This window comes from Chrysochloris asiatica, unplaced genomic scaffold, assembly GCF_000296735.1.
Source record: "Chrysochloris asiatica unplaced genomic scaffold, ChrAsi1.0 scaffold00096, whole genome shotgun sequence".
NCBI classification, from domain to species: Eukaryota; Metazoa; Chordata; class Mammalia; order Afrosoricida; family Chrysochloridae; genus Chrysochloris; species Chrysochloris asiatica.
In genome coordinates this window covers 8,083,696-8,100,033 of record NW_006408614.1, presented here as the reverse complement: position 1 = coordinate 8,100,033, position 16,338 = coordinate 8,083,696, and the positions used below count along the sequence as shown (strand labels likewise).

Genomic DNA, 16,338 nt, shown 5'->3' with positions numbered 1-16,338 from the left:
GGCAGTGAACGCCAGGCTCGAGCCACCCTTCACCCCTTCCCAGGTCTCCGCAGCCCTCCGGCCCTGGCTCCCCCACCCCTGGCCCTGACACGGCCTCCTACCGGCTGCCTCTTCCCAATCCGGAACCTTGGGGGGACGGCATACTGTCAGACCCTCAAGGACGCCCTAGCCAGGTCTGGGTGCGCCAAGAGAGCTGCGGGGAGGACGCAGGACTCTGAGAGCGAAAGTGTCAGGAAGGTCATTCCCCACGGTGTCCCAGAGCTCCTCACTACCACCAGCCTCCATCCCCTGTGTTAAGGGTGTTCCAAAACGGAACCAGGACGCCCGTCCCGTTCCCTCGGACGTCTGTTCCCCATCCAAACCCGGGAGTCGACCCTCCCGCATTAAAGCTAGCAGCTGGCATCTGAGTGCTTAGTCCGGGCATCTATCCCCAAATTTCAGAGTTCTAGGGTCGTGCTGGACACCCCTGAACCACAAACCCTACTTAGGGCTCCTTGCCCCTGCGCGCAGTAGGAGAGCGGCGCAGGTGTGAAGGATCACGTTTCCTGGCATTGGGGCCTGGGGAGAAGTTCTCAATCCCCACCCCCTCAGGGGAAAGACACCCCCCCCCCAAAAAAAAAGAAGGCTCCTCCCCTTCACGTTCTAGGTTTGCAATTTGTTTTATTTCTGTGACTTTAAGGTGGAGGGGGATGAAAAAGCAAAACTTTCTCCATAAGAATGTCGCGCGCACACAGAGTCCCGCAACGTGTTTCTCCTTCCAGGCGCTCTACAAAGCCGCTTGTCGGAGCTTTCCGCCTGACCAAGGAGCAGAAGAAAGGGACCAACGACTCTCATTTCAGAAACCACTTGATCTTTGCTTGGGAAATTCTATTAATTGAATGGGTTTGCCTTTTTTTGCCAGTTCTCTTTATCATTATTTATGGGCTTTAAATTGTTTAAAGTTCCCTTGACGTTCAATTTACAAGTTTGGGGACTTTTTTTGTTCGGCCTTTTGTCCTAGAGAAAGACAACGTGTTGGAAGCGCTTTGAAAAGCCAAACATGAGAGGTTTGCAATGAAAGGAAAGCGGGCGAGATCCCTTTTAATTCCGTCCTGTCGGAGAATAGCTCTTTTACATAATTGCAGCAGCTATTTCAAAGCCGGCCAAGGGCTGACTTCAGTTAGAACCACATGCAGTCTATTTGGGGCTTTCAGATTTAAAAAAAAAAAAAAAAAAAGAGGCTGAATAAAATAGTTTAAAAAGATGAGGCTTCAATGCTTTTCTGCTACTTGCAAATTGGTGTGTCTGATGGGGAATTTTACACAAGTACCCCTTTGTAAACGCATCTTGGGTTCGGGAGGGACTGTTCTGGGTTAGCTGGGTGTGAATCTCAATTGCCCTTCCATAAATAAAACCCATCCCAAGCTATTTCCCAACTATTGCCAGGAGCAAGCGCAGCGGCAATGGCCGAGCGATCGGGCCACTCAAAAACCCCACAAATAAACACAAGTCGGTTGCCCGAGAAACCAGCTGGTCGCCTGAGAGTGGGCGCCGGGCGCGCGAGGACTCTAGTTTCTCGGTGCCCACAGAGATCTGGGGCGCCCACGGCCGCTCCTGTCTCCACAACCACTCGCGGGCTGGACCAGGAAGGCGACCTCCAAGAGCGCGGTTCGCTGGACTTCCTCCTCTTGTATGAAGTCCGCAGCCAAAGCGCAAGTTTGCCCACGACATGCCTCTCTGTGTGCACTTTACATTTTACACTCGGCTTTCCTACACCTGCCTGCGAACGCGCCTGGGCCAGCCCCAAGCGGGGAGACAACTTAATTACCCTCATTTTACTGACGTCGCGGGTTTTAAATGATACTTAATAGGATCCGGACACCAGCCCTGAGCGGTGCCAACTTCATCCCAGAGGGAGACGGAAGAAAAAAAAAAGTGGAGTTGGGGGATCCATCTCCCCCCTTTGGGAGTCTCCCTCACTTTTCCTAATTGGGGTGGAGAGGGATGGGACTCTCTCAGAAAAGTTGCAAAGATCTGTGCGCAAGGTTTTCCCGCGCAGTCTGGGCCCAGATGAGGCAACAAGGGCTTTGCAGTTTGACGCTGAGCAGGTGGGAAATCCACAGGATGAATAATAAGCCATGTCCTGTAGCTAGTTGCCCATAAATCTCGCTGAGGAGCCGAGAAAAAACTCTAAAGGTTTTTATTATCCGCAGTCCCCACGCTCAAAACGCTTTGCAGGTAGCGGGGGTATCGAATGAATCTTTTTAATCACACCGAAACACACGGATCCTTTTATGATACTAAGAGTCGTTTTCTAAGCAATTAAGCATTAGATGAGAAAATATTACTGCATTGCATTGGCGAAAAGGCACTAGTAAATAAAATTCATATTGATGAGAATTCTCTGAACTCACTAATAAAAGTAGATTAGCATTATATACTTTCTACAGCAATTTATGGATGCAAATAATATGCTATCACATTATTTCTAGTGTTGCTATAATTCAACGGACCTACATCTTGTGCTGAACTTTAAATGTACCAAGATCACCTAAATAATCAAAGAAGCCTTTTTGTCGAAGGATAATCTGGAGACGGAAGTTCCTAGAACAATATTTTTGCGGCGAAATGGCAAACCCGTGTAGGTAAAATGAGTTACAGCTCACACAGACGTGCCAATGGCAAGCTTCGAAGAAATCCGGCTGGAGCAACGTAAATCAAGCGAGGATTGGAGCATTTTTTTCTTAAGTATTAAAACAACAACAACAACAAACAAGCAAAGTAATGATAGCAAAGACTGGGTAACTATCTCTTAAATTTGAGGAAGTCTTTATCATGCTTATAAAGAAATCAGTCTTTTGCCCCGGCCTTCGATTTTTCTTTTTTTCCCCTTCTTTTGGGAGACTGGAGAAAGAGGGAAGAGCTTGGGAACTCCACAGACACCTTCTCCCCCGCGGATCGCTAAAGAAATTTCCTGTTCCCTCGCACAACCCGAACCACCTCGGGTCTAGACGTGAAGGGAGAGCGGCGGCGCCCTAATGAATTCCTTTCAAAGAGTCTGCCGCCGCTGGAGCCATCTATTTCTGCGGCCTGGAGAGGGGGAGCCCGCCCGAGACGTCTTTGTCCGGGTGCTACGGAGGGGGCGGAGGCGAGAGGAGGACTGCACGCGGCGGGGCCAGCGAGTTTTCTCAGCGCCCCGGGGCGCCGAGGGTGCAGCTTCCCGTCTGTCCTCCAGGGCCTCCTAAGTGGGTACTGGGTCCCCAGTCAGGTTCCTGAATGTGCAAGTCTTCAGGGATTAAGACGTCCCCTGGGGGAGTCTTGGGGTTGGAGGCAGGGAAAAAGAGGAAGAGCAAGCAAGAAGAGCTTCAAAGAAGCAGGTCGATAAATTCATAAAGATCGATTTATCTTTATCTCCCAATTAAATGTGCTTGTAAGTGATACATACCACACGGCCAAGATGGGCCAACTCCCCAACCACTAGCGCCTCAGCGTGCTCTGATTTTTAATGACCGATGTAACAATGCCCTTCTCTCGCCCTCCGGGGCCGGGGTTGTCGCCGGTTCCCGGTGGATACCGAGACCCGGGAAGTTGGAGCGCAGGCCCCGGAGGCGCGTGGACGCCTGGCGCGCGCTGGCGCCTGGCGCACTGTCTGTCCTCGCCACCAAAGGATTCCATTTTGAAAGGAAACATAAAAGTGGGAACTTTGGTATTACCATACGGGGGAGGGAATGAGTGCACCCTTACCCCCCTCAAAATTCCCTTGATCCCAAATTTCGGGTCTTTACCATTGTCGAGACACGTGCAATTTCTTCATCCATCCTGCAGTCGGCCAAGGGGACCCACAAGCCCTCAAGTCTTCGCGTTGGAGACCCGCGCGGGGTGAGAGCTCCTTCCGTTCGCAACGTGCTTAATTAGCGCCTATTTACAAAACGCAGCTTTTATTTGAGCAAACATCATAAAGCTTTCATCAGAATAATCTCCTGTTCAACAATCTAGGGGCACGGTCCACTCCCCCCCCCCCCCCACTCCGCCTCCCGGAGGATGGAGCAGATAAAAGACCCGCTTTATTATCATAATTATCGTGGCTGGTATTTTGGTGCGCGCAGGCAAAGTGTGTGAATAGGTACGGTGATTAAGGATGGTATGAAAAATGGGAGAAGGGTTCGCTCTTGGGCGGGCAGGGCTCCGCAGGAAGGGAGCAGCTTCCTCTCGCTGCCTGTCACAGAGTGGAGGCGCAGCGTGGAGGGTTCCCGGCGGCGGAGGGCGCCCGAGGGGGAGGAAGGAATACATCTGGAGGAAGGGATGCTGCGCCCCAACTTAGGAGCCTCGCCGGACACCCGGCTCAGCCTCAGAGTGCCCAGCAGCGAGAGATCGCGGGCAGTTGGTTCTTAGCAAAGGGACAATGAAGGAAGCGACATGCGAGCCCCGAGAGGCCCTGGGACGACTCCGGCGAGGCGGAGCCCGGATGCGCCCAGACCCTCTGAAGTTGGCGCCGCGGGTCCCCGCTCAGTGCCGCCTCCGGTCCGCGCTCTCGGCCCTGGGCGCTCGCACCCGCCAGCTGTCGGCTCGGCGGAGGGGCGGGCCCGATTGGAACCCCGCCCCCGCGCGCGGCGCAGCCAATGGAAGGTGGCGCCCTGCCCCACGTGAGTCGAGCCCGGCCGGGCAGCAAGCGAAATGTGAATGAGAAAGAGGAGCGCGATTTAAAGGTGCTGGCGGCGCCCTCGGAGACCAGAGCGCCGGCTCCGCGCTCCTAGCGGCCCGCCGAGGTACCGGTGCCCGTACTGACCGGCCGACTGACGCCCGGACGCCCAGACGGCAGCTAGCCGGGGCAAGGGCCCAGTGGCGGCGCGCGGGCCCGGGCGCTCTCCGGGCGGGCGCACGGCCTCCCTACGTCCCCGGGTATGCGGCGCGCTCTGCACTGACGGCCGGCGGCGCCTGCTCTCCCGGCCCCCGCGGGGCTCCGGGTGGCGCAGCGAGGGAACCTGTCGCCGCTCGCCGGCCTCTCCCGAGCGCGTCTATGAGCGCAGCGCTCCCGCCATCGCTAAGGATGATGCAGCGCCCGCTGGGGAGCAGCACCGCCTTCAGCATCGACTCTCTGATCGGCAGCCCGCCACAGCCTAGCCCCGGCCACTTCGTCTACACCGGCTACCCCATGTTCATGCCCTACCGGCCGGTGGTGCTGCCGCCGCCGCCGCCGCCGCCGCCCGCGCTGCCCCAGGCCGCGCTGCCGCCCGCGCACCCGCACCACCAGATCCCCAGCCTGCCCACCGGCTTCTGCTCCAGCCTGGCCCAGGGCATGGCGCTCACCTCCACGCTTATGGCCACGCTGCCCGGTGGCTTCTCCGCCGCGCCCCAACACCAGGAGACGGCGGCCGGCCGCAAGTTCGCGCCTCAACAGCTGCCCAGCGCGGGCAACTTCGACAAGGCGGAGGCGCTGCAAGCCGAGGCCGAGGACGGCAAGAGCTTCCTGGCCAAGGAGGGCTCGCTGCTCGCCTTCTCCGCGGCTGAGGCGGTGCAGGCGTCCCTCGGTGAGTCGGCGGCGCGCGCGCTGGGGCAGTGGGACCCCGCGGGGCGAGGGGCGAGGCCGCGCCCCCCGCCCCCAGAGGAGCACCGCAAGGCCTCCCGGGGCGACGAGTCCATGCCGCCAGCGGGCTCCCCGGGGGGCGCTTAGCGCCCCCGCCAGCTGCTGCGTGGGCGATTATCCGTCTGCCATCGCGTTTGGTCTCGTCCCGCCCCTGAAGCCTCCGTCCCCCGCCCCCACTGTGACCTGGGGTCCCGGGTAGGTTTCCGCCTGGATGAGGGAGGCAGGTTGGGTTGCGCGCCTAGACCGGGCTCCGGCCCTGGGGCGCGCAGACCCATTGGATCCTTCACTGGGCTCGCTGCTCGTCCGGGAAAAACCGGGTTCTCGGGATGTTGTGCGTCTACGTGTGGGTGCCTGTGTGTGTGTTGGGGTGTCTGCTAGGAAGTTCTCCTAAGACGGCGAAACTTCCCTTTCACCATCATTAACTGTCTCCAAAAAGAAAAGATAAATCAAAGCCCAGTCCGGAATCTACGTCCTCTCGTCCCCACTCTGGCTGCGGTGAAATTGAATTTCACTAAATTTTCACTTGTGGAGAGACGAGGTGGATCCTGACACTCCTCCCCCTTAGTCCTCACCCAGCCCCCATCCCGGGGACAAAAGGGGCGCCCTCTGGGGCCTCCGGTTTCTTCTGCTTCCCGCTGCCTGCTGGAGGCTGGGAGGGCTCGGAGGAGGCCTGGCGACCCCGTGAGTGATGATTCCGGGCGTAGGGCCGTCGCCTCTGCTGTCCCCTCCTCTCCTTTGAGCTTTCTCACGCCCCACGCCCCTCTCTCAAAAAGCCAGGAAACCACAATGTGTTAATGCCGTAGAAAGACCATCCGCGGAAGGGAGGGAAAGGTCCAGCGACTGCGGGAACGAGGAGGCAGGCCAGTGTGCGAAATGTAATAAAACGCCGTTTGGTTTTGCTTTCAGTCGGGGCTGTCAGAGGGCAAGGGAAAGACGAGTCAAAGGTGGAAGACGACCCGAAGGGCAAGGAGGAAAGCTTCTCCTTGGAGAGCGATCTGGACTACAGCTCGGATGACAATCTACCTGGTCAGGCGGCGCACAAGGAGGAAGAACCGGGCCACGTGCTGGAGGAGCCCCCGGCTGGCGGCGGCGCGGCTGGTAGCACCACATCCACCGGCAAGAACCGGCGACGGCGGACTGCCTTCACCAGCGAGCAGCTCCTGGAGTTGGAGAAGGAGTTTCATTGCAAGAAGTATCTCTCGCTGACCGAGCGCTCGCAGATCGCCCACGCACTCAAGCTCAGCGAGGTGCAGGTGAAAATCTGGTTCCAGAACCGCCGGGCCAAGTGGAAACGGGTGAAGGCTGGCAATGCCAACTCCAAGACAGGGGAGCCCTCCAGGAATCCCAAGATCGTTGTCCCCATCCCTGTCCACGTCAGCAGGTTTGCTATTCGAAGTCAACACCAGCAGCTGGAACAAGCCCGGCCCTGAGAATCTAGGGGAGACTGGGTCTGGCACCCACTGTAGAAAAGTGGGCACCCCGCAATGGCGGGACCCATGGTGGACGCACTGTGTCCAAAGCTAAACTCAAAGTCACTCCCCAACTTTGTGGACATCCCAAGCAAGTTGAGAATAATCTATCCTCTGCACAGCCTTCAAAGACTGCTTTTAAAGGGGTCACAGCCACACCAGAAAGACATAGTAAATATTTATTATACTATCCTACTTTGTACATAGATATCTATATAGACTGCAGTATTTTGAAAGTTATAGGACCAAATATCCCAATCATAGTCTCGACTCACATTTCCCGAAGAAATCACAACCACTGAAGAGGTCACCCGATGTGCATAGCAGCCACCATGAACCAAAAGGACAAACACTGGGGTTTGAATGCATTTTTGCTTTTCTGTTTGGGCTTTTTGAGTTGACTGAAAAGCAAACATTATCGGCAGCTGGATGTTTTGCTTTGCTTTGGTTCGGTTTGCCCTGGCTTTCTTTCCTGCGGTTGCGTATCCTATCTGAGCCATGTCTGATGCAGGTCTCCGTTGTGTTTAATTTATTTCAATGTAGCTTAATTTCTTTTAAATTATGACATATAAGCAATCTCAGTCTTGTGAATAATAAAAAGGAGGAGAGAAGGAAACAAAGGGGGGGGGGGACTCCCTGGGCCTCATAAATGTGTTCAGAGTCAGATAATCTGTAACTGGTCAGTTGTCCCCTAGTCAAGTCACCTCAGGCTAGCTGGACAGGAGCCACACAGCTCGGGTTAGGCTTAAAATGGGAGGGCATGCCCTCCAATTGCGCCACAATAAATTGAGGCAAACCTAGTTTCACTTCAGAAATCTAACCTCCCTGGCTCAGCCTAATCCAGAATCCCAGTCAATTTTGGCCAGAGGAGGAGGAAAAGCAAGAGCCTAAGAGCCTTGACTTGTGGCTTTGCCCAAAATCCTAGATCAGGAAACTGACTGAAGCCCAGGAAAACGTGTTTACTTACAGTCCTCCCAGGCCCGGAAAGGAGCGTTGCTGGCAGCCGGCGAGACCAAAGGTCCATAAATCAGGCGCTGGACTTGTCTTCAGGCAGGCGAAGACCCCCTGCAAGCCGAGTCCCGCGGCCCCAACACAGAGGCGGCGGCTGGCCGCGCGCACAATGGGCCTCTGGGAGCTCCCGCGTCAGGCACCTTCCTCTCCAGACTGGGTCGTAGAGGGCAGGACCCGGACCCTCGCCCACTCCAATGGCATCTGGGCCGGCAAGCCCACCAAGAGGGAAACTGAGGAATGCAGTGGGGTTGGAGGCGCGTCGTGGCCAACAGGACTCGAGAGGGGCACGGCGTCCCCACGCGAGTGTCGCTCCTAATCCCCTCTTCCAAGTCTGTCCCTGACCCCGCAGCAGGACTCGAGCAGCCAGACCTGCCGAAATGCCGTGGGCAGACTAGTGGTTCCCCGGACGATCCCATCCCCAGAGTCGTGGCGGCCACCAAGCCAGCAGTCTGAGGAAGGAACGGAGGGGAACCGTGGGCTTTGGCAACCTCGGTCTTCCGAAAGGAGCGAGGATAGGCCGGGGACGCCCGCTGTGGCTCTGAGGAGAGGAGGGGGGCGGGTAGAGCGGGAAAAGGGTTCCAGGAGGCGCCGTGCTGATTGTACCACGGATTACAGCCTGTCAGCCCTGCGGCGAGGGACCGGCTTCCGAGGTCTCGCCGGAACCCCACGGGCATCCCCTGTTTGCCGCCGCGCGAAGGATTTCCAGCAGCAGAAAACGGTCCAGGCCTTGTTTTGGAGCACAATACACCAAATAGTGGGTCCCTACGGCCTCCATCCCCTCTACGGGGGAAGGGGGCGTCCCTTCCATCCCACCTGCCCGTGCCCATTCGAGCTGGAGGACACCATCTAATCGAGCCAGGTTCCCAGAGGTCACACCCCTGCTGCTGCGGAATCCGAGGCTCACAGGGACACCCCGTACACAAACGCACACACACGCCTGGGCCAGTCTGTTCCCAGGCTAGCCATGTGCCCCAGAGGGTCTGTAACTGGTGAGTGGGTTGGAGAATGTAGGTAGCTGCAGGCTCCCAGGTGGGGCGCGAGAGACACCCCCCACCCCCCCACCCCCGGTATTAAGAGCCAGCCACTCTCTTAAGGGCCTGGAGGGATCCCGTTCTGCTCCTCACCACAACAGGCGCAACCTCCACCCACTTTTTGCAAAAGCCATTGGGGGTGGGGGCGGGCTTTGATCTGCTGAACTTTGACTTTAAAACATCCCCTTCCCCCCAACTAGACCCCTAGTCAGCCTTCAAAAACCAAAGCTCCCCCAAATGGGGGCCAAACTCCTTGCCCCATCTTAGCCTCGAGGTCCCCAGCCCCGTGGAGGCAGCACCCCCAACACCCGAGGCCTTCTAAGGACGCCGCCACCCCTCCCCCTCCCCCCAGCCCCAGAGCGCCCGGTCGCCCCCGAGAGACCTGCTCGGAGGCCAAGGCCCGGGAGACAGGCCGAGGGGAGGAAGATAAACAAGCTCGGCTTGATGGTCGCTGTCATCATCGCCGTCATCATCGCTTTCATTTGGCTGCCTAATGAGTCACATCACAGGCAGAGAAAAATTGTCAATCGCCCGGGCCCTAATGAATTTTTTTGCAAATTGTAATCAAGCCAGGCCGTCTCAGCTGGCTGATTAATGAGACCCACGAGGCTCGGCCAGCACCTTAGCTTTTTATTCCATCTCGCCCTCCCTGCACTAAATTAACAGCAACTTGTCTGAGCTTCAAATTAACTCCCAATGATTAATTCTGATGGGAGGGGGGGTGGGAGGCTGAAGGATAGCTCCTTCTAATAGGCTCTGGCCTGAGATGCTGTTGGAAATTAATACACTTCCCCTTTGGCTGCCGGCTTTAATCCAAGGTTGGGTTTTGACATCACTATATTTGTTGTTACAATAAATTCCACTTACATCTGCGGATCAAATAATTACGCTGGAGAACGCGATGGACCTGCATCCCCCGCGGGGGACTGGGGCGACTCGGGGCTGCCCCAACCCGGTGCCTACCGAACAGTATAGGAAGACGAGGGGGGAGGGCTTCCGAGAGGACAGCTACCAGATCAAGGCGACCCCCAACCCTTGTTCCCCCGGGAGCCCAGCCCCCCAGTGACTTTGAAACGCCGCAGGCAGATCTCCAAGCTCCGGGGGCGGCGCGCGCTTTAGATTGGTCTTGAAATTCACAATCTGCTCCCCCTATTCCAGTGGAGACTGGGCGGGGCTGCGGGGTCTTTACCTCCAGATAAAACATTAGTGGCCTGGGCCGCCTCTGAGCAGTCTTTTCCTAACCCCAAACTGCGCTGGAATCTTCCAGAAAATAGTGCGTACTTAATGCGCTTAAGCTTTCCTCTCTTGGTTTAACATGCCCACCCCGTGGTCCTTTCGAAGACGCCTTTTCTGCTAAACAGGATATAGTGGAGGAGCGCCAGATCTTCTCAAGCCCCCGTTTGCCTGAAAGGCCTACCCAGGCCCCTCACCGGCCTTTCTCCCCAGCCCCCACCCCCGCGCCTCCCCGCGGTGCGGTGCGGTGCGGTGTGGCGCGGGCGCGGGCGTGATCAACATTCCCAGACGCCCTTGCTCTCGGAGTCAGTGCTCGCTGCATCTTGTTTCCGTTTGTTCCAGCTTAATTGGTGTATTCATTTCAGCTAGTGTCTGGCCAGCCTCGCGCAGGACCTCCCGGCTGCTCTTTCCACCTCCGGGACTCTCCCGAGTCCAGTTTCACGCTGGCCCTATTGGGAAACTCCCTGCGTGGGCCGGAAGCCAGAAAGGACTCTCTGGCACCCTGACTTATAGGGTCTCGGTCACCACTTAGTTCAGAACTCAGGCGACCGCGCCCTTCAAAGTCAGTAGCTGGAGCGTGCGCACTCCACCAGGCCCTGGACTCAAACCGGCCTCAGAACCTTGCTTCTGGCCCACGGACTGGGGCGCCTAGCTGCGGCCTGGAGAACAAGGAGCTTCCTGTGTACGCGCCCCTATTTCTGCCCCCAGACGCGTTCTAGTCCGCGGAACCGTCTACTGGTGCGCGGGGACTTCGCTGCCAGACTCGGAGCTCAGTGCCAGAATCGGGAGGCGGGAGGCGGGGTGGGGGGTTCGGTAGAGGTCCAGGGTCTCGGGAAGCCAGAGCCTGGGGTCTTACGAGGAATGGTCTGGGCATAGGGAAGGGACATTAATCTTCATTTAGGGTCCTTATGGTGTAAACAGGAGAAATATGATCTTGGTAAGCGAACATGAATGCAAATCACATCATCAGTGTAATAAAATACCTGAAACCCCCCCCACAAAAGCAACACCATATGTATGAAGACAACATAAATTATAAATTACATCATCAGAATGGATTGCCTATTGGAACAGTTGAGAAGTGGGAGGCCCAGACAGACTTCTGCCCTCGGAGCCCTGGGCCCCGAGTGTCTAACCCTAGCTGCGCCCCGGTAGCTCTGCCCCCACAGCCGGGAAGGGACAGGCTCCGAAGCCTGGTAGTCACGTGGGGACCGCTGCCTTTGGGGCGAGGTGTCGCTGACCCAGTGGCTGCTCGGCAGGTCACCCTTCCTGCCCGCGGTGGGCGCAGTAGGGATAGCAGTTTCATCTCTCGCTCTGGCCTATTAGGTCCTTGCGGGCCTCCTTCCCCGAGGCTTTGGATCTCGAATGAGTAGAGGTGTGAGGGTGTGGGGTGGGTGTATGAGTGTGTGCGTGTGTGCAGGTGTGAGTGTACGTGAGGGTGTGTGCAAATGTGGGTGTGTAGGTGTGCGGTGTGAGTGTGGGGTGTACCCGGGGATTTGTGTGTGTGCGCGCGACTGGGTGGCAACTGTGTGGCCGTGCCTTTCACGTCCAGTCCACCCCGACCAGGTGCCTCCACTCTCCTGAATGAGTCCCCAAGTGCTAAGCGACCGCCCCCACTGGCGAAGCCGGGATCTTCTCGGAGCCCAGCTGAACGCCCGCGGAGGCCAAGTCTGCGCCTAGAGCTCCCTCCCTCCCGCAGTTTCTCCCTTCAACCGCGGGAAACTTGCTCTCCTCCCAGTCCGCGCCTCGAGCTCTCCCCTTCTCCCCCGTGGCGTGTTCTCGGTCTCCCTCAGTCCACGGTCCCGGGGTTGGCGTCTGAGCTTCCTCCATCCCCTGTCTACACGGCAGAGAGCCTTCACCACCCTGGTCTCTGTCCCCGCCCCGCAAGCCACGTCACCCCCTTAGTATGGTCTTTGGACTCCCTCCACCTCCCGACTCTGGACCCCGGCCCCTCCCTTCTCCGCAGGCCACCCTCCCCCCGGCGTTCCTGCCCACTTCAGTCCCCCTTTCCCCAACACCGTGGCCACAGCTGACCCGCCCGGGGTTTCGCAACAAGCTAGCTGGGCGCGGGCAGAGGAGAGCCCCGAATAGCTGTTCAGAGAGAAGCTGCTGGAAGACAAGGCGACTTCGTGGGGTTCTCGCCCGGGGCTCCAGAACGGGTGTTCCGGGCCTGGAGACCGGCTGCGCGGGGGCCCTGCTGGGGTACCGTTCCGGGAGGGAAGGGCGACTCTCCGGGGGCGACCCTGTCCCCGGAAATGGGGACCCAGCCTGAGGGCACGGCCTTGGCCGAAGGCTCAGGGAGAGTTTAGCCTTGGAGGCCGGTCCCGCCGGGCGTGCGCCCCCGAAGCTGTCACCTCTTTATCTATCGCCACTGGAGGCCTCGCAGTCTTTGTCATGCAGGCCCGTCTCTGGTGTGGCCGCGGATCGACGCAAAGGGCTCCGCGGACGTCCGAATGACAATGATTGGAATGGGGTTACACGGACCTGATCCCATTAAGCCTGTCCATTCCGCCCTGTGGCCCGCCTTCTGCCCGCGCACCTGGCTCCGTGGGACCCCAAAGCCGCCCGACTCAGATCTACATAACAATCCCCGCAGCGCGGCGGGAGAAGCCCAGAGCGGCCGGCCCCACCCTTGCTGCAGCAGGCCCTGGCACGCAGGGGTGAGCGGGAGTCCAGCTTCTCCGGACCTGCTGGCTGTTCTACTGCATAGCTTCAGGTCGCTCCTGCCAGGGAGATACGGCGACAGTGACCTGTCCCAGCCCACGCGTGCCTCGCAGCGTCTGAGGAGGCAGTGGCGAGTCTCTCTCCCTTTCTGCGGATGGAGCAGGCTCGAGGGCACACACTTGTCCTCTCTCTCTCCAAAGCTTTGCAGTGTTGTAGCCAAGGCCACAGAAATCGGCAACTCTAGCTGAAGTTCATTATTATTATTTGAAATTGGGTCGGTCTTGGGCGAGGAGGAGGGAGGTGCGGGAGGTGGGCTGCCCAGAGCTGTGTAAAACACAAGAGAGGAGGAATCCCACCCAGTCTGTTGATGTTGGGTGTTTTAGAGTTGATTCCGGAGTCCTGGGGTGGCGCTGTGGGTTAGTGCACTGGGTTGCAAAGTCGGTTTGAACCACAAGGTCGGTGGTTCAAGTTCACCAGCTGCTCCTCAGAAACCCTGTACAGGGTCACCAAGGGTGGGAACTGACTCACCGGCAATTAACAACAACAGAGTTGATTCCAGATTCACCCTGATCCCTGTGGTATCGAGTAGCACTGCTGTGGAGGACTTTTGTGACTGTTATCTTTACAGAAGCAGAGGGCAAGCAGAAAGCCAGGTCTTTCTCACACAGTTCACAGCACTTACCTGGTTCCTGCATCTGATGGGTGAGGGGCAGGGCCTGACCAACATCCCAGGCTTCTTAGTTCCAGGAGAGGCTAACTGATACAGTCTAGAAGTCGTGTACTTGGCACGGAGACAAACCCTTTGGGATCTGGATTCATCTCTACGTTGGCAGTTCCAACCCACTCAGAGGCTCCGCAGAAGAAAGACGTGGCAATTTGCTTCTGTAAAGAGGACAGCTCAGAAACCCCTCTGTAATGCATGGGTCACCATGAGTTGGACTGGACTGGACAGCAACTTTTAAATTTTAGTTTAACTTACTGTTGGAGCTACAGGGGCAGTCCAGGAGGACCTAGGGATACCAGTTTGGGCTCAGATGCCTAGACTCCCATTCTTGGGGTACTCCTGGAATCTCAGTCTCCCCAGGAGCATCAGAAGGACAGAGGCAGATCAAGGGTGCAATACTGAGTCAAATATCCCATCAACATTAGCCACTGTCCCTATCCTTACCCACCTAGCCAACGGGCTCCAGAAACAAGGCTCCCACCAATGTGCCTCCTCCCAGGGCTCCTTGCTCCTTGCACTTCCTTCCATGTGGCCTCTCCCATCTGCCCTATTCAGGTGTGTGTTGCCAAGATTTAAGGCTATCATTCAACTGTGTCCATTGTGGTCCTTCACTCAACCCCTGCCCAGGAGTCCTGGTGACATGAGCCATGTGACCACAGTGCCCAGGATGGTTACTGAACGCTCCTACCCCTAAAGACCATCTCAACTCAGGTTGTCTCCCTTTAAATGAACTGGATTCAATTATCAACACGTTCTAGGTTATTGGGCTGGCTAGGATGGAGACCTTAGACTCAGGAGTAGTAGCCAGAAGAGGCAAGAACCTGGCTCTGTTATGTTCTTAGCTTTCTGTGTGTGGACATTCTGACTAACATAAAGCGATGAGCTCTAGTTTCAGAAAAGCCTGCATCATTCCTCACATTTGTCCAGTTTCTCCTCTGCACAGATTCATCCCATCTCCCTAGATAAGTGCCTTGTGGGATTATTTAAAGACTGGCAGGCGACCAGAGGAAAACTTCAGTCCTGTGATGTTGATTTTGCTATTCTGCCAGCAAATTTAATCACTTGGTGTTCCAGAAGGGCAGGACAGTGGGCTGTCTTGCCCAGGACAGACCTCAGTGTGGTCCCTGGACACACATGGACTTTCCAAGAGGTTCTTTAAAATGCATTCATGTGGTGATTGCCTTAGAACTTTTGATTATTCATCATGGTTGTCAATAGTTTTTAAATGGCTTTGCATTTTCCACTTTTCGGGCCATAGCTAGAATCACTTCCCCACCCCCAGTTCCCAGCGATTTTCATATTTAAGCATTTTGAAAGCTCAAAGTTGACGAAAAGAAGGATAATCACCCATCTTTAAGTGAGAACTGGTTGGACATTCCTGAATGAATAATAGGTCAGACCCATTTGTCTTCCTGTCTCATTTTGCAAAGTCACATTTGTAAAGTTGGGAAAGCTTCATTCTTCTCTCTAATTACCCTCTCCGTCCAGAAGGCAGGTCTGTGGTGAAGAGCAGGCCACTCAGGGATATGCGGGCCCCAGAGAGGGCAATGGCCACCTAACTGCCTCTGGAGTCATCTCCAAGGCAGCCCAGTGCCACCTGGATGCAGGTCTGGGCTTCCCCACCTGGGCAGTTGGTATTGGGACCAGAGAAGTTCTCTGTGATCTGTCTGATGAATGGTGATGATGCACTCCAGTCATGTGACAACCAAAAGTGTCCCCAAGAGGCATGCCCCAAGTTGTCGTGCCAGTCAGGTGGCCTGGCAGTACCTGTCCTTGGCCAAAAGGGATGACTGGTAGTTTCAGCTAAACTGGTATTGGCAAGACCATCATCCCTGGCCAGCATGGACAAGAGTGGGGTGCAGGCAGAGGGGACCTGGGCAGAGGCCCATGAAAGCCGGCACTGACCTAGGAGCACTTGGGTCTCTCCCAGGACTCCAGGAACTAAATCTGCAAGGGGTCGGCTCAGATCCTGTGTTGTGTCCAAGCCACTCCCAGATGGGTCCTTGCCTGCATGGTTCAGATGTGCCTGCCTCCTTGTCCCAGCACTCCGACCCCACCAGGAGCCTTGGGCTGCTTCAGAGGTCTGGGGAGCAGCTTTCTTGCTGGGACACAGCTGGGGCAGATGCTCAAGGTACAGAGCTTGGGATACCTGGGCACAGCAGGTTAGGCAATTCTTCCTCTACCTCAGGGGCTCTCTCTCACTGCCTGGGTGGGACGTGGTCCTCTCTGTAGAGGTGGGAAACAGCCTTTACTGGTTCAAGGTCTCCCTTCTTCATCTCAGAGTGTGTGTGTTTCAGTGTCCGAGTACCTAGCATGCAAGGTAAGCATGGGCTCACCTGTGCTTACCTATTCATCTGCAGTGAACCATTTTACATTCTCTCAGCACATCCAGGGTTCTGATTCTAGGTCGGACTGGCATCTCTCTCCCCTCCCCCACCCCCCACAGCACCTTCCTGCGGAATCAAAGCCCCTTTTCCAATTTACAGTCACTGGAAAGGGGATTGCTGGTTGACTTGTGCTTACTGAAGGAGTGGAATGCAGGTGAGTGAAACTGTTCACTACAGACCAGCCAGTAAGCACAAGCTGTGCTTACCTTGCTGTCTGGGTCCTCCACCCCTGGTCTTTCTGGGAGACTAGGAGTCC

At 56.6% G+C, this 16,338-nt stretch overlaps 1 protein-coding gene across 1 annotated transcript; it reads left to right on the top strand.

Moving 5' to 3' along the window:
• The first annotated feature begins 4,965 nt into the window (after nucleotides 1–4,965).
• On the top strand, nucleotides 4,966–7,255 carry GBX2 (gastrulation brain homeobox 2). The gene is made up of 2 exons (XM_006866774.1): nucleotides 4,966–5,507; nucleotides 6,470–7,255. The coding sequence occupies exons 1-2, from the start codon at nucleotides 4,997–4,999 to the stop codon at nucleotides 6,991–6,993; spliced, it is 1,035 nt and encodes a 344-aa protein (XP_006866836.1). The 5' UTR covers nucleotides 4,966–4,996; the 3' UTR covers nucleotides 6,994–7,255.
• Nucleotides 7,256–16,338: the final 9,083 nt, after the last annotated feature.